Consider the following 15628-nt stretch of genomic DNA (forward strand, 5'->3'; position numbering starts at 1 on the left):
CTGAAATAAATAAAATCTTTAAAAAAAATTTTTTTTTTAAATCTGCCTTAGCTTTCACTTTCTGCTTGTGCCAAACCTAAAGATCGGTCAGCAGTAGTGAAAGCTTAGGGTCTTCTCCAAGTACATAAATTGGCTGGACGTGAGAGGCTTTCTCAATTCCCCAATATGCATTGTCTTTGAATGGCCTAATTTCCTCAAGAAATTCTCTCCTGTCTTTTCCCTCTCAGGCTTTAGGCACTCCTTTATTTTACCTCAACTATCATCTTTTGCTGCAGGTAGCAGCAGGTTGTTTATTTGCCTTATCATAGTTTTTTATTTTAAGTAGGCTCCACACCCAACCTGGGTCTTGAACTCACAATCTCGAGATGAAGAGTCATATGCTCCACTGACTGAGCCAGCCAGGCACCCCAAATCACTGGAGAATTTTAACATCCCAAGCCTTAAATTAGTTCTACAATTTCTCATATACAATATCAAGCACTCAAAAAATAACCATCAGCAAAAATAGAGTAAGTAGCTTCAAGGATTCATTCTTCCTGAGGCAAAAATGTTCAGAAACAACTTTGTCAGAACTAGGTTTATAGCAACCAAGCGAGTGCTCAATCAAGAGAAGGCAAGCTAAAAACTAGGAAATCTTTTTGGTGTTTTACTTGCCCTTGCTCCATTCCCCTTCCAGCTCCATGGTGGTCAGAGAGCAGCCCACATTCTCAGAGCAGAGGGACCCTGTTCACTGGTCCTGAGGGCACAGAGGATCTCATAATCTCTTTTTTTTAAAAGATTTTATTTATCTGACAGAGACACAGAGAGAGAGAGGGAACACAAGCAGGGGGGAGTGGGAGAGGGAGAAGCAGGCTTCCCGCCGAGCAGGGATCCCGATGTGGGACTCAATCCCGGGACCCTGGGACCATGACCTGAGCCGAAGGCAGACGCTTAACAACTGAGCCACCCAGGCGCCCTGGATTTCTTAATCTCAAAAAAAGGAGCCTGCAGTGTTTACCAAGGCACTTCATCCTAGGTGATATCTGTGTGGAAGTGTATTTTTTTTTTTTAAGATTACTTATTTATTTGACAGAGAGAGACATGGCGAGAAAGGGAACACAAGCAGGGGGAGTGGAGAGGGAGAAGCAGGCTTCCCGCTGAGCAGGGAGCCCGAGGTGGGGCTGGATCCCAAGAGCCTGGGATCATGACCTTGGCCAAAGGCAGCCGCTTAACAACTGAGCCACCCAGGCGCCCCTGTGTGGAAGTATATTTTAGGAATTTTGGAACAACTTGCTAAACTCTGTAAAGAGACCCATTACCAAATAAGAAATAATAGGGCAAGCAAGTTAATGTAGAAACCAAATTTATTAATAGAGTTACTGAGGGCAGTTTGTTAGATATTATCCATAGCTTATGCTGACATCTGATTTTGCAGAGAACTGTATCATTACTTTTATTAAGGTGATTAATACTTCTGCAAGGTAAATTTAGTTCCTTGAAGTAGAACATTTTTTAATTCTCCAGTTGGGTTTGGCTTTACTTAGCTATCACAGTCAAATCTCTCTAAATGTATACACTTAACTTGATATAGGCACAAAATTTTTTCTTTGCCTATATTCCTCTAAGTGTGCTTGCTCTTCATGCTGAAAAATCCAACTTCCAGAAATTTGGCTGCTAGATCAAAATTGTCAGGACCCTTCTACGGGTTAAGATTTCACTAAAGAAAAATATACATATACATATTTTATTATATACAAAGAACAAAGTTTCATCAGGTAAGCAAAAGGATATAAATTATAGTCATAATTAGTAGTTCCAAAAAGCCCTTAAATCACTGGGACCTTCTGCACAACATATAGGCCACACAGCCATTAATCAGAGTTCCTGGTAGTTCTCCCATAAAAGTAATCTATATTCTAGAGAAGCTGGCTTTTTACAAACTCTGTGGGGGCTAATGTGTTAGGCCTCATAAAGGAATGCTTTTACATCTAGCAGGAAACAAACTAAAAACATGGAAGGAAGGACTACTTCTAGAGTTATGTTTATTGTTGACAGTAATTTTAGAACCACAGAAAGTGTTAAAAGACTTCTAGGTAAAATTCACACTATCTCATAATAAGAATGGATACTATTTTGTAGCTCTACAAATGGTTTGGTCACAAATGAAAAAGGAGAAAGTGAGCTGAGAATGCAGAATGGAAAAGTCTAGGGAAGGAGGCAAGCAGATACAAACATAATTCAATCATAGCAAGAAAAGTAGAGATGATCCTTCCCAAGACCGAGTTGGCGATATTTACCTATGTAAGTTAAATCCTAGAAGGACAGTACAACTTCTATATATATGCTACCTAGTGAGATACAAGAAAAATATTTTTCCTTTTTTTAGTATTTTTCTTTTTTTGAGAAAAATATTTTTCATTTTTTTAGGAAAGGGTTATTTTATATCAAAAGCTAAAAATACATATTTACTCAATGCAAGTCCCAAATAAAACCCAACTTAATACACAGTGAACTACAGAGATGACAGAAAAATGAGTAGACATATTAAATCCAACTGAATTTACAGTATTTCCTTGATATTTTCCATTTGTTTTTCATCTATCCATAAGGCTTAAGTTCTGGAGTTATAGGTTTTATTTTTCATTTTTCTTAAAAATAGAATCACCAATCCCTCAAGTTAACTAAAGATTTATCTGGGCTCGTAGAGGTAGTCTGCTCCTTGTAACAGAATGCTCTGTAGTTTCTTCCACTTTAGACCTCTCCACTGAATTAATGCCTCTGTTTTCTTTGTCTTTTCCATGTGATTTTTTATGCTGTGGACATAAGGGGAGAAATTAAGTCAATATAAAGTAATATTTGATACATATTAGCTACACTCTATTTTCTTTTTTTTTTTTTTAAGATTTTATTTATTTATTCATGAGAGACAAAGAGAGAGAGAGGCAGAGGGAGAAGCAGGCTCCCTACGGAGCAGGGAGCCCGATGCAGGACTCAATCCCAGGACCCTGGGATCATGACCTGAGCCAAAGGCAGACGCTTAACCGACTGAGCCACCCAGGCTTCCCTTCTACACTCTATTTTCAAAGTTCTCTGGGTTATAGGCAAGAAATTAAGTGTGGAAAAGGCTCAGCACAAATTGGAGCCAACAATTTGTTTGGCAAGTAGAAATGAATGCCTTCTTCATCTTACCATCAATGGAAGGAGTGAGGTGAAAGAAGTATTAATTCTCTGCATGATTTTCCAAGGCATAATTAAAGATTTTACTGTAGGGCAATGGTTCTCAACAGGGAGCAATTTTACCCCCCAGAGGACATTTGGTAATATCTGGAGACATTTTTGGTTGTTAAAACTAAGAGGTGCTGCTGGCTTCTAGTGGGTAGAAGCCAGGGATTCTGCTAAACATCATATAATAACAAGATAGTCCACCACAACAAAGGATCATCCAGCTCAAAATGTCAATAGTGCTACTATTGAGAAATCCTGCTCTAGGAAAACAAAGATTTGATATCATACAAAAAAGGCAATTCTATTTTAAGCAGAGAATCTGATAAATGGCTAACTCAAGACATTTTTCTTAACTGTATTTTAGCTTTTCTCTTAAACTTATTTCATATTTCTCACTTAGGAATTATATTTCAATGGAATTCTCATATTTGCCCATAGAGAGCTTTAGGAGACTAATGACATTCATTGCACAACCAATCATCCATGCTGAGACAAATCATAAACCAACTTCAGAATTTCAAACCCAGAATTTCCCCATGAGACTGCTAGCAGGGAAAAAATAATTTTCAGACTTCAGCTGAAGATCTAAAATCCAATCCCAAATCTTTTCTGGTACGGTAGGACCTTCCCTGCCCTAGGTGAACCACTAAGCCTAGCCTTCGAAATGCCATAAATTGTAGTAATGAAGGGATTTCCAGCCAGGGGATTAAGTAGTCACTAGGGTTCTCTTTTCTTTTCTTTTTTTTTTTTTAGGGTTCTCTTTTCTTAACTTTCCTTCTTTCCTTAACTCTAAAGATAGAAGAGAGGGTTGAAAAATGAAAAGAAATATATTTAGAGTTGTCTCATAGTAAAGAATAAAGCAAAAAGGTAGGAAGGATTTGGGGATAAAACTACCTTGAGGCAAAGAGAGAGGAATTTAACAGAAATCAAGCTAGAAGTTTTAACAGCTTAAATCGCAGATGGAGGGTCTTTCTTTAGGCCTTGGTGGGAAGACCTGCAAGTCTACGAGGTACAAGAACATACACTTATCAGAAGCAGCACTTTGACTGTAAAATGTAGACATCAGTGTCTTATGTGAGAAAATCCTTCCATCACAGACTGTGTCTAGGCTCATATCTTCAAAATAAAAGGAAAGATGCTGGGCAGTTTATAGTGCCATGCTCCCAAGAGTGTTGAAAAGGTGTTAGGAGAGGTCACAGGATTTAACTGTGATCAAGATCAAGGCAGGTGAGGAGGCTCAGGAAACATGGGGGAATCCTTAACAAGAGAAAAGTCTCAGGTAGGAGAAACTAATATAACCTGAGAGGCCTTCAGTCTCTGTCTTTTAAACTTCTTAGCTTTCAAAGTCTGAGTATGAGCAGATATAGGCTCCAAGACTTCGTGTCAAAGGTGGAGGGGAGAGAGAAATGACTGCTCTCAGTATCCATTCTGCATATGGAGGAAGTGGAAAGGGGAAAACCATAACAGCTAAAGAGTACTATTTGAGGATGGAGATTAAGTTAAACCTTGCCTTTAATTTTCCTACAGAAAACCCCTGATCAATTATCTATATTTGTGTAAATAATTTAAATCAGAAAAGTTATCTTTTCTGCCATCCCAAAGGAATGACAAAATATTTTGCGGTTCCACCCACTAAGAGTAATGCCTTTGCATTCAATAGCCAACGACTGACTTATTTCAGATGTGGAAGGGTTATGTGACAGGATATAATCATGTACCTGGAAAAATGGAATCCCACCACTTGATGAACAATCCACGCTAGCATCCACAGATGGCTCCTGACCCGGAGGTTCTACAGTAGAGTGCCCGAGAACTGACTTTTCTTCATCCAAGTCCTGACATAAGAAGGTACCATGAGTGATTAAGTCCGATTTAAAAATCTTCACAAAATACGTGCAGCTTTCTTCTTTGAAAATAACACAATGTCCATTGTATAAAAGTTAAACCTCAACCAAATTAGTAGGAAGTCTAAAAAATAATGAGGGTGCCTGGCTGGCTAAGTCGGAAGAGTATGGGACTTTTGATCTCAGGGTCGTAAGTTCAAGACCCATGCTGGGTGGAGAGATTACTTAAAAAAAAAAAAAAAACTTTGAAAATTTAAAAAATAAATGAAAATAATCCCAAATATGTTTTCTCATAGAGAAGTACTTGTAATAAAATGTTAAAAGTAGTAATCTCAGAATAATGGGATTACAGTTTATTTATTTTCTACTTCCCAACTTGTCTATAATTACTACAGTTAAGAACACAGTTTGTGGGGCTCTTCTAGGTTCTAACTGCAACTCTGTCCTGTGACTTGGTAATTCTTAGTTTTCTCACCTCTAAAATGGGGATAGTACTAGCGCCCACTTCATAAGGCTATTGAGAGTATTAACTGAGTATGTATGTAAAGGGCTAAGAACAGGCTCTGGCACATAATAAGCACAACATAAATATTGGTTATTATTATTACTTTAATAATTTAAAAATGTCCAGATTAAAAGCAACAGGCTTAAGGGTCTGACAACTACCATTAATGCAACAGGGTAGGATTTAAGGGCAAAGAATAAAATTCTTCATATGAAGATGATGACATAAGGAGTTTATGCGAGACTTCTAAAATTATGATCCTTTACATTTTACCTGACTGATGTCTTCCTTGTTGTTTTCTGAGCAGTTTAGCATCATTAACAGTTCAGGCTGCTTCCTTTTCAACTGATCAAGGAGCTGTTCACGTGGTTCGGTTCTCACCAGTGTTGATGGGTAGAAGTAATTTTTCCTCTGTGGTGTCGTACCTTTAGTGGACATTACATAAATAGGAAAAAATTGAAGTGTGGGATATGAGTAAGATTTTTTTTGTTAGAATGTATACTTCCCAATGAGTCTCTGGCTTCCAAAGATATAGGCATTGCCACACATGGGAATCAGTCTTGTTACCTGTCATGCACAGATTGCTTACAACTACTATTTCCTAATTTGACAAATGATCTTAGATAGACTCAACTATTTTCAGGATTCAACCTACCCCCAAACATGAAATTATCCATCTCTGAGGATGTACGAAAGATGTTCTATCGGCTCTAAAAGGGATCGAAGCGCTCTGAGAAACGGTAGCACTCCTGGAATAAGAGTACTGCTCTCCCAGTGAGATCTTTCATAGGATAATCATTTCATTTAAATTTGGTGGCAGCTAAATATTAACCAAGTACATTTCTTTTTTTTTTTTAAAGATTTTATTTATTTGAGAGAGAGAGGGAGAGAGAATGAGCGGGGGGAGGAGCAGAGCGACAAGCAGACTCCCCGCGGAGCAGGGAGCCCGACGCGGGGCTCAATCCCAGGAGCCTGAAATCACGAGCAGAGCTGAAGGCAGAGATACTCAACCGACTGAGCCACCCACGCGCCCCCCAGTTACATTTCTTTATAATGAACTCAAGCTCTCATACATATTTTACACAAGCACTTGCCTTTCTGATTAACACTTATATTCCTAATTTCATTGAAAAGTGGAAATAAATATTACAGGACCCTTGTGGAAAAAATAAACTAACATTCTTTAGCATCATCTCCTTTTATAATTGTTTTATATATTTTTTTAAAAAAGCTTTTAAGTATAATTTACATACCATAAAATCTATTCAGTGATTTTTAGTAAATCTACAGGGTCTGCGACCCTAAATACAATCCAAAGAATAAGTTCAATTACTCATCCTGTTCAATAGCTTGCATACCTGCTTCCATGAAGGCTTCCTGAAATCACTATAGCCTAAAATGATCTTTGCCATCTGACAAAATGAGAGGTACACATAAGGAAATACACAATACGCTGAGCTTTTTCCAGTAAACTAGATTTATGTAATTACATTCCTCAACTATTTCTGGTATTACAATGCCCTTTTACAAACTGTGCTACATAGATGGTTGCTGGTTTTCCTTTTATTTGCTTTTAAAATATCTTCTCTTTGGGGCGCCTGGGTGGCTCAGTTGGTTAAGTGGCTGCCTTCAGTTCAGGTCATGATCCCAGGGTTGTCAGATCAAGCCCCGCATCAGGCTCCCAGGGGGCTCAGCAGGGAGCCTTCTTCTCCCTCTCCCCCCTGCTCCTGCACGCTCTCTCAAATAAATAAATAAAATCTTTAAAAAAAAAAATAGAATATCTTCTCTTAAAAAAAAAAATTCTCTCCTTCTGCCCCTCCCCACCCACCCCCACTCCTCCACTCCTCTGTGCTCTCTCTCTCTCTTTTTTTTTTAAAGATTTTATTTGACAGAGACAGTGAGAAGGAACACAAGCAGGGGGAGGGTCAGAGGGAGAAGCAGGCTCCCTGCTGAGCAGGGAGCCCAATGTGGGGCTTGATCCCAGGACCCTGGGATCATGACCTGAGCCAAAGGCAGACGCTTAACCATCTGAGCGCCCCTGTGCTCGCTCTCTCTTAAAAAAAATAAAAATAAAGGGGCACCTGCCTGGGTGGCTCTGTTGGTTAAGCTTCTGACTCTTGAATTTTAGCTCAGGTCATGATCTCAAGCCTCCCTTGGGCTCTGCTCAGCCTGGAGTCTGCATGTCCCTCTCCCTCCCCCTCTGCTCCCACCCTGTGTGCACACACACTCTAAAATAAATAAATAAAATCTTAAAAATAAATAAAAATCTTCTCTTAACCAAGCCAGCTCCCTAAATATTTATAAAATTTTATTGATTGTAATGCCCAAATTTCATGACAAGTACATGTCACCCATATCATGATATCTAATCTTGATTAAAGATATTTTAGGGTCCCACTTTTTCCATTTGAGGTGACTACAGTGAGATGGAAAATTCTTACCAGGCAATGGCAGGACCTGGTTTTTCTGAACATCTGGCACAGTACAAGGTTGACTTCAACTTCAAAAATTTTAACAATTCTCTTTCCCTTTAAAGTACCTGTTGGGATATCCAGTTTCAGGTCCTGTTGTAGAAAGCAATTAAGCTTAGTCAAACCCATTTTTATGGTTTCGTTAAGTTCTAGACTTTGTGCCATTAACTTTTCTTCATCAGTAGTTATCTGACCAAAAAACATGTTATGCTGGTTCTCATTAGCTGCTTTATGTCCATTTAATTTTTCAGTTATCTCTGAACTTGCAGACTTACAGCCTTGGTTTACAACCTGTAAATGATGCAAATGAGCTTTTGTTATTAAAATCAAAGCTGTTGGTGTTTTATTCAATATATTATTGCCCCTTATCTTGAAATTTTCCATAGTAAAAAGTTTTAAAAACACATGCAAAAGTAGAGAGAATAGTATAATTAACCCCCTTGTATTTACCCAGTCTCGACATTTATCAACACATGGGGTATAGATCAAACAAAATTAACCACTTAGTCCTCCTCCCATAGAATTATTTTAAAGCAAATCCTGTATCATTTCATCCATTTATTTCAGCATACACCTCTAAGAGTTAAGAGCTTTTTAAGACCACTCTCACATCTGAAAAACTTACATTGATTTCTTTATAGCAAATGTCTAGTCAGCATGCAAACTTTCCCAATTATCTCAAATGTTTTTCACAATTTGAATTTATCATTAGATTTGGTTGATTTGTCTTAGGTAGATGACTATATAATTTATCACCCAAACTGGGATACTTTTCAGAGTGAAAAGGGCCGTTCTTAAAAACAATTACCTCCAAACAACAGACGTAAACAAGGACTATCCCACACAAACTAGGTCTTAAGACCCTCTGGTCTTAACTCTCTTAATAATAGGATATCTTTCCTCATACTTTTTTAAGTGTTCGGCAAGAATATTTTGTAGGTGCTGCTAAAAGCACATATGTCTGGTTCTATCTCTCATGTTAAGATTAATCAGTTAGGGGACCTAGCTGGCTCAGTTGGTAGAGCATACAGATCTTGATCTCAGGTTTGTAAGTTCAAGCCCCACGTTGGGAGTAGAGTTTACTTTAAAAAATAAATAAAATTTAAAAGAAAAAAAAGATTCATTAGTGAGTTTGCATGTAATCACCCTATTAATTATAAAGTTCTCTATCAAGGGGTGTCTGGCTGGCTCAGTCAGAAGAGCGTGAGACTCTTGATCTCCGGGTCATGAGCTCGAGCCCCAGGCTGGGTGTAGAGATTACTTAAAAACAGGGGCGCCTGGGTGGCTCAGTCGTTAAGCGTCTGCCTTCGGCTCGGGTCATGATCCCAGGGTCCTGGGATCGAGCCCTACATCGGGCTCCCTGCTCAGCGGGAAGCCTGCTTCTCCCTCTCCCACTCCCCCTGCTTGTGTTCCCTCTCTCGCTGTCTCTCTCTCGCTGTCTCTCTCTCTCTCTGTGAAAATAAATAAATAAAATATAAACACACACACACACACACACACACACACACACGACTTTAAAAAACAAATAAATAAATAAAAATAAAGTTCTCCATCAGTTTTTTTCAAATGGTGTAGATAGTAATTAATGTCCACGGGGGTTATCTCACTAGGATTGCAAAATAGTGGTTTTCAAATTCTGTCATTCCTTCTGCATTAGCTGGGATTCTTCTGTGAAACACTTGGCTTCATCCACTATCCTGCTAAACCATGATAGAATTCTTTTGGCAAAGACATATGGATGCTCAACTGTTTCCCTTTATTTACCAGTTTTCAGAATAATGCACTGCCTCCCTAACACGATCCAAAGGAGACCTATGAAATTTTTATGAATGTATAAGCTTTAATATATTTAATGTATTTTAATCAATTATAGCAATTATTCCTTTTGAAACTCAAATTATACCATATTTAAACAGAGGAGTGTCATCAGGTGGGCCCCTATGTTTTTTTGATACAACCCCACTAATCTTTAATAGCTCCCTTACCTTCTGGTATGACAGGATCTCTAGGCTTATCTGGTATATTTCCTGTTTAAACCTGAAATCAGCTATTTCTCCATTAGCCCTGGTTCCTTTTGGTAAAAATAGCTTATACATAGCTTAAAATATTTTTTTTTTTTACTTACATTCTTTTACCTAGTTCCTGAGAATATTAGTAAAATCCTTTTATAGCACAGAAAGAAAAACCAAGCCACAAAGGGCTCATGCAAGTATTAAGATCAAGCAAACACACAAAACTATCAAGTATCCTTTGACCAATCAGAACAATATCCTAAATATTTAAACAATAATAGGTTTGAATTATATTCAAAAAACAGGGTGCCCTTAACTAAAAGCACTAACAAGTCAAAAACCAAGGACAGATACAGGACAGACAGACACAAGAGTTAAATAATTTCAAGCTCTAGAAGACAGGTACCCGAGACTAGATCATGAATAAGGATACCAACTATTATGCTTTAAAAATTTAATTCATTCATTATTTTAAAATGTCATCTGTTTTGAAACCAATTCTAAGCCAGGAATATTTAATTTTCTGATTATCACTATTCTCTCCAAAGTAGGTTCCAAATACAAAGTTATTACCTCCAATAAGTTCTGAAGTTCTTCTTCCCTTTCGTTTAAGCAAGATACCCACTGTTCAGAAAAAGAAAGTGTGCTTGCGTTCAGGGCCTCGCATCTCTGTTCAGTCTCTTGAGATACTACTTCAAGGTTGCTACTGAGTTTATCACAGTGTTTCACAGACTCTTCAACCAATTTTGTACCTTCTTGGTTAAAGTGTCTGAGTTCCTGTGACAAGCCATCACAATCAGCACAAAATTGTGTACTGTAAGAGGTTGTTTTGCTGATTATATCCTTAGATGTCCTATAGAAAAAGAGAACATTGTTAAAATGGAAAACTAAGACTCAAAAGACCTATAACTTGCCCAAGATCACACAGTTAAAAAATGGCATATTTGAACCCAGGCAGTCTGGCTCCAGAGCCCATGTTCTTAATGAATCTTCTACACTGAGGATGGATGCTTTGGCCAGTGTCTTTTCACAGCAGACTGACATCATATCGGCCATTAAATGACCTTTGGAAATGTCTCTTTTCTCATAAAACCTTTCCCAGCTCTCCTCCAGATATGTTTTACTTTGTACCTCTTAGAGTAGTAACTATACAGTTACTAAAATAAAATCTGCCCATGTGTTTTTTTCCTCCTACTAGATTATATTACTTAAGGGCATTACCTGCAGCCTCTAGTCTAGTCCCTAAACTGTCCACAATCAATCATTCTGTTCTTAAGTAGTTTTGCCTTGTCTATGACCTTAAATAAATGGAAAAAAATTATAAATGTTATAAAACAAAGGCAACTATAAAGCTTTCTCATAATTAAGATTATACTGGGTGTGACAAACTATACACCTAGTACACACAGTATACTGCAATATACCCCTGATAGAAAACTAAAGTCCTCTCAGGACTTCAGAGTTAAACTTTGGTGAATGGAAGTTACTCTTTATTACCACTAGATGGTACACCATGTGAGGAAACCAAATGAGGAAGCAAACAGGTTGAAAACCAAAGTTCAACTACAGGTTAAATGGAAATGATTGAAAAAGGAAAAGAAATTCAAGTGATAAGCTTGGAACCTATCAACACAAATCTAGTCCCTCAAGGAATCACAACTAGCAGGAAAATAAAATTTATTCATGAGTGACTAAAATCCATGACAGTAAGTACCACAGGCAGTGAGTGGGTCTCAAACTTCAGTATTACATAAACCTCGCCTAGATCCCTGGGCCCTACTCCTGGCTCATTCTTTTACACGGTCCCTGGACCACACTTTGCAAACCACTGGTATAGGCAATAAATGTCAGAAAGATTGGGGAAAATGGCTTGCAGGGGGCTTAAAAAGAGTATATCATAGTTCCATAGCCATTTCAATCCTATTCCAGTATTCCCATCAGAGCTATTGAAGAAGCCAGAAATCCTTAAATCTATTTTTTTTTTTTAAGATTTTATTTATTTGACAGAGACACAGCGAGAGAGGGAACACAAGCAGGGGGAGTGGGAGAGGGAGAAGCAGGCTGCCCACGGAGCAGGGAGCCCGATGCGGGGCTCGATCCCAGGACCCTGGGACCATGACCTGAGCCGAAGGCAGACGCTCAACGATTGAGCCCCCCAGGCGCCCCTCTTAAGTCTAAACACTAGAAAAAAAAGTGGGGAAACACTTCCTAGACTCAGAGTCTAGAAAGAAGAGTTCAGAATGGGGCATGATATAATGAACAGGATCAACAACAGAATTGGAAAACCAGTGATAGGAGTTAGGTAGCAAAATAGGTGACAGCTAGAATTCTAGGACAGCACTGTTCAATAGATATAATATGAGCCACATAATTAAAAAATTTCTAGTAGCAGGGCGCCTGGGTGGCTCAGTTGGTTAAGCGTCTGCCTTCGGCTCAGGTCATGATCCCAGGGTCCTGGAATCGAGCCCCACGTCGGGCTCCCTGCTCAGTGGGGAGCCTGCTTGCCTGCTGCTCTGCCTGCTTGTGCTCTCTCTGTCTCTGTCTCTGTCAAATAAATAAATAAAATAGTTAAAAAAAATTCTAGGGGCGCCTGGGTGGCTCAGTTGTTAAGTGTCTGCCTTCGGCTCAGGTCATGATCCCAGGGTCCTGGGATCAAGCCCCGCATCGCTTCTCCCTCTCCAATTCCCACTGCTTGTGTTCTCTCTCTCACTGTGTCTCTCTCTGTCAAATAAATAAATAAAAAATCTTAAAAAAAAAAAAATTCTAGCAGCAAAAAAAAAAATTCTAGTAGCCACATAAAAAATAAATAAATAAATAAATAAAGCGATCAGAATAACAATGTCCTGGGTGTATACAGCATATGCCAAAGCAAAATATATGAAAACAATGCAAAAGAGATAGGAAGGAGAAATTGGGAACATACTGTTATAAGGTACTTTTATCACACCCGAAACAGCAAATTACTTGAAAGTGTGTTAACATTTTTTTTTAAAGATTTTATTTATTTATTTGAGAGAAAGAGAATGAGAGAGAGAGAGCACATGAGAGGGGGGAGGGTCAGAGGGAGAAGCAGACTCCCTGGCAGAGCAGGGAGCCTGATGTGGGACTCGATCCCGGGACTCCAGGATCATGACCTGAGCCGAAGGCAGTCGCTTAACCAACTGAGCCACCCAGGCGCCCCTGTATTAACATTATTTAAAAATGTGTATCATTAATCCCAGAAAAACTATTTTTAAAAAAGATAACTTAAAAGTATAAATGATAAGAGGTGCCTGGGTAGCTCAGTCGGTTAAGTGTCTAACTCTTGGTTTTAGCTCAGGTCATGATCTCAGAGCCTGCTTAGGATTCTCTCTCTCTGCCAACCCCCCAACCCCCTCAACGCCACTCTCATGAACATTCTCTCCTAAAAAAACAAAAGGAAGAAAAAAAGTATAAATGATAAATCAGTGGAAGAGATAAAATGAAAACATAAAAACACTCAACTTAAATTCAGAAAGGTATAAAAGGAAACAAAGCACAGAATATGCAACAAATAGAAAACAGCAAAATGGGAGATTTTAATCCAACTATACCAATACTTTAAATGAAAATGGTCTAAACACACCAATTAAAAGTCATACATTGTTAAATGTGAGGAAAAAGCAAGACCCAATTACACGTTATCTGCAAGAAATCCACTTTAAATATAAAGATGTAGGCCAAAAGTAAAGGGATGGAAGTACATTATATGCAAATAGCAATGAAAGGAAAGCTAAGTACTTATATTAGTTTCAGATAAAGTAGACTTCAGAACAAGGAAGATTATCAGGGATAAAATGGGACATTACATGATGATAAAGCAGTCAGTTCTCCAAAACATATCAACACTAAATGTGTATGCATCTAACAACAGAGCATCACATATATGCAGCAAAAACTGATAAAATTGATGAGAAATAGATAAACCTAAAATTGTAATTGGAGATTAACACCCCTCTCTTAGTAACTGATAGAACAAATAGGCAGAAACTCAGTAAGGATACAGATGACCCAAATAATAGACCTAACTGACCTGTATAGAACATTTCATCCATCAAAAGCAGAATACAAATTTTTTTCATACCGGTAGCACCAAACGAAGCATATTAGAATGCAAGGGCTCTGAAAATAAAATTGTCTTTGGAACCAAAGCTCACAAAACTGGGCCAGGGCCTTCACATTAAACCTAAACAAAAGTGAATGCCTGCCAAAAAAGAAAACTTAAATAGGATTCTGAATCTCCTAACATAATAATCAAAATGTTCAAGACACAATCAAAACCATTCCGGAAAATCACAACTTGCATGAGAAAAGACAACAGGTGCCAACACTGAGATAATTCGGATGTTGGAATAATCTGTCAAGGATTTTAGAGCAGCCATACAAAAATGTTTCAATGAGCAATTAAAACACTTTTGGAAAAAATAAAATCTTAGCAAAGGAATAAGAGAGATTAAAAAAGAAGGAAATGAAAATTAAAAAACTGAAAAACCCAATGACTGAAATAAAACACCTCACTGAATGGGTTCTACAGTAGGTTAGAGATGGCAAAGGAACATGAAGACAGTTCATAAAATTTACTCAATCTGAACAACAAAGAGAAAATAAACTATCTATAGCCTCAGAGACCTATGGGACCACAACAAAAGATCTAACATTTGTGTCATCAAAGTCCTAGAAGCAGAGGAGAAAGAATATAGAGCTGAAAAACATTCAAATAATGGATGAAAATTTCCATAATTGGTGAGAGGTGTAAGTGTACAGATTCAAGAAGCTGAGTAAATCCAAACAGGATAACCTCAAAGAAATACATAAGACGACACAATATAATCAAACCTCCAAAAACTAAAGGCAAAGAAAAATATCTTGAAAGGAGCTACAGAGAAATTCCAATTAATCATGAATGCCAACCCCAACTGAGGGACACTGTACTAAATAAATAATTCTATGCTGTTGAAAAAACAAAGGTCATAAAAGACAAACACTATGAAACTACTCCAGATTAAAGGAGATTTAAGAGACATGACAATCAAATGCAATGTGTGATCCTAGATTAAATCCTAGAGCAGGAAGAAAATCTTTTTTTCTTATAAAGGACATCAGTGAAACAACTGGCAAAATTTGTCTGTAATACTAGGTAATAGAAGTTACCAATATTAATTTTCTGATTTAAAATAATTGTATTATGGTAATATAAGAGAATATCCTTATTTTTAGGAAATACAGACTGAAGTATTTAGGAGAAAGTGAGCATTATGGACGCAACCTATGCACAGCTAGTTCAGAAAAGGTATCTATGTGAAATATTAAGAGGGGCTGGGGCAAGAGAAAGGGAATGAGAATGAGAAAACTAACATAAAATGTTAAATGAGAAATCGGGTTGATTGATAATATTATTTGTACTGTTTGAAGCTGTCTATTCTGAAATAATTTCAGGCAGAGAAAAGTTAAAGAGAATTTTTTTTTTTAAGATTTTATTTATTATTTTTCAACAGAGAGAGAGACAGTGAGAGAGGGAACACAAGCAGGGGGAGTGGGAGAGGGAGAAGCAGGCTTCCCACCGAGCAGGGAGCC

The 15628-nt window shown here is 37.9% G+C and overlaps 1 protein-coding gene across 1 annotated transcript in view; it reads right to left on the bottom strand.

The window, feature by feature from the left end:
• Positions 1 to 798: 798 nt before the first annotated feature.
• Positions 799 to 15628, bottom strand: part of KIF11 (kinesin family member 11) — a 43983-nt gene continuing 29153 nt past the window's right edge. The window contains exons 18-22 of the mRNA XM_025881141.2: positions 10610 to 10889; positions 8093 to 8315; positions 5827 to 5978; positions 4923 to 5039; positions 799 to 2792 (exon numbers count right to left, since the gene is read on the bottom strand). Of these exons, the coding sequence (XP_025736926.1) occupies positions 2661 to 2792; positions 4923 to 5039; positions 5827 to 5978; positions 8093 to 8315; positions 10610 to 10889 (904 nt within the window). The 3' untranslated portion in view covers positions 799 to 2660. The remainder of the gene's footprint in view (positions 2793 to 4922; positions 5040 to 5826; positions 5979 to 8092; positions 8316 to 10609; positions 10890 to 15628) is intronic.

The sequence above is a fragment of the Callorhinus ursinus genome, unplaced genomic scaffold (assembly GCF_003265705.2).
Source record: "Callorhinus ursinus isolate GAN/ISIS: 27379988/994484 unplaced genomic scaffold, GSC_fseal_2.0 scaffold20, whole genome shotgun sequence".
In the NCBI taxonomy this organism is placed as follows: domain Eukaryota; kingdom Metazoa; phylum Chordata; class Mammalia; order Carnivora; family Otariidae; genus Callorhinus; species Callorhinus ursinus.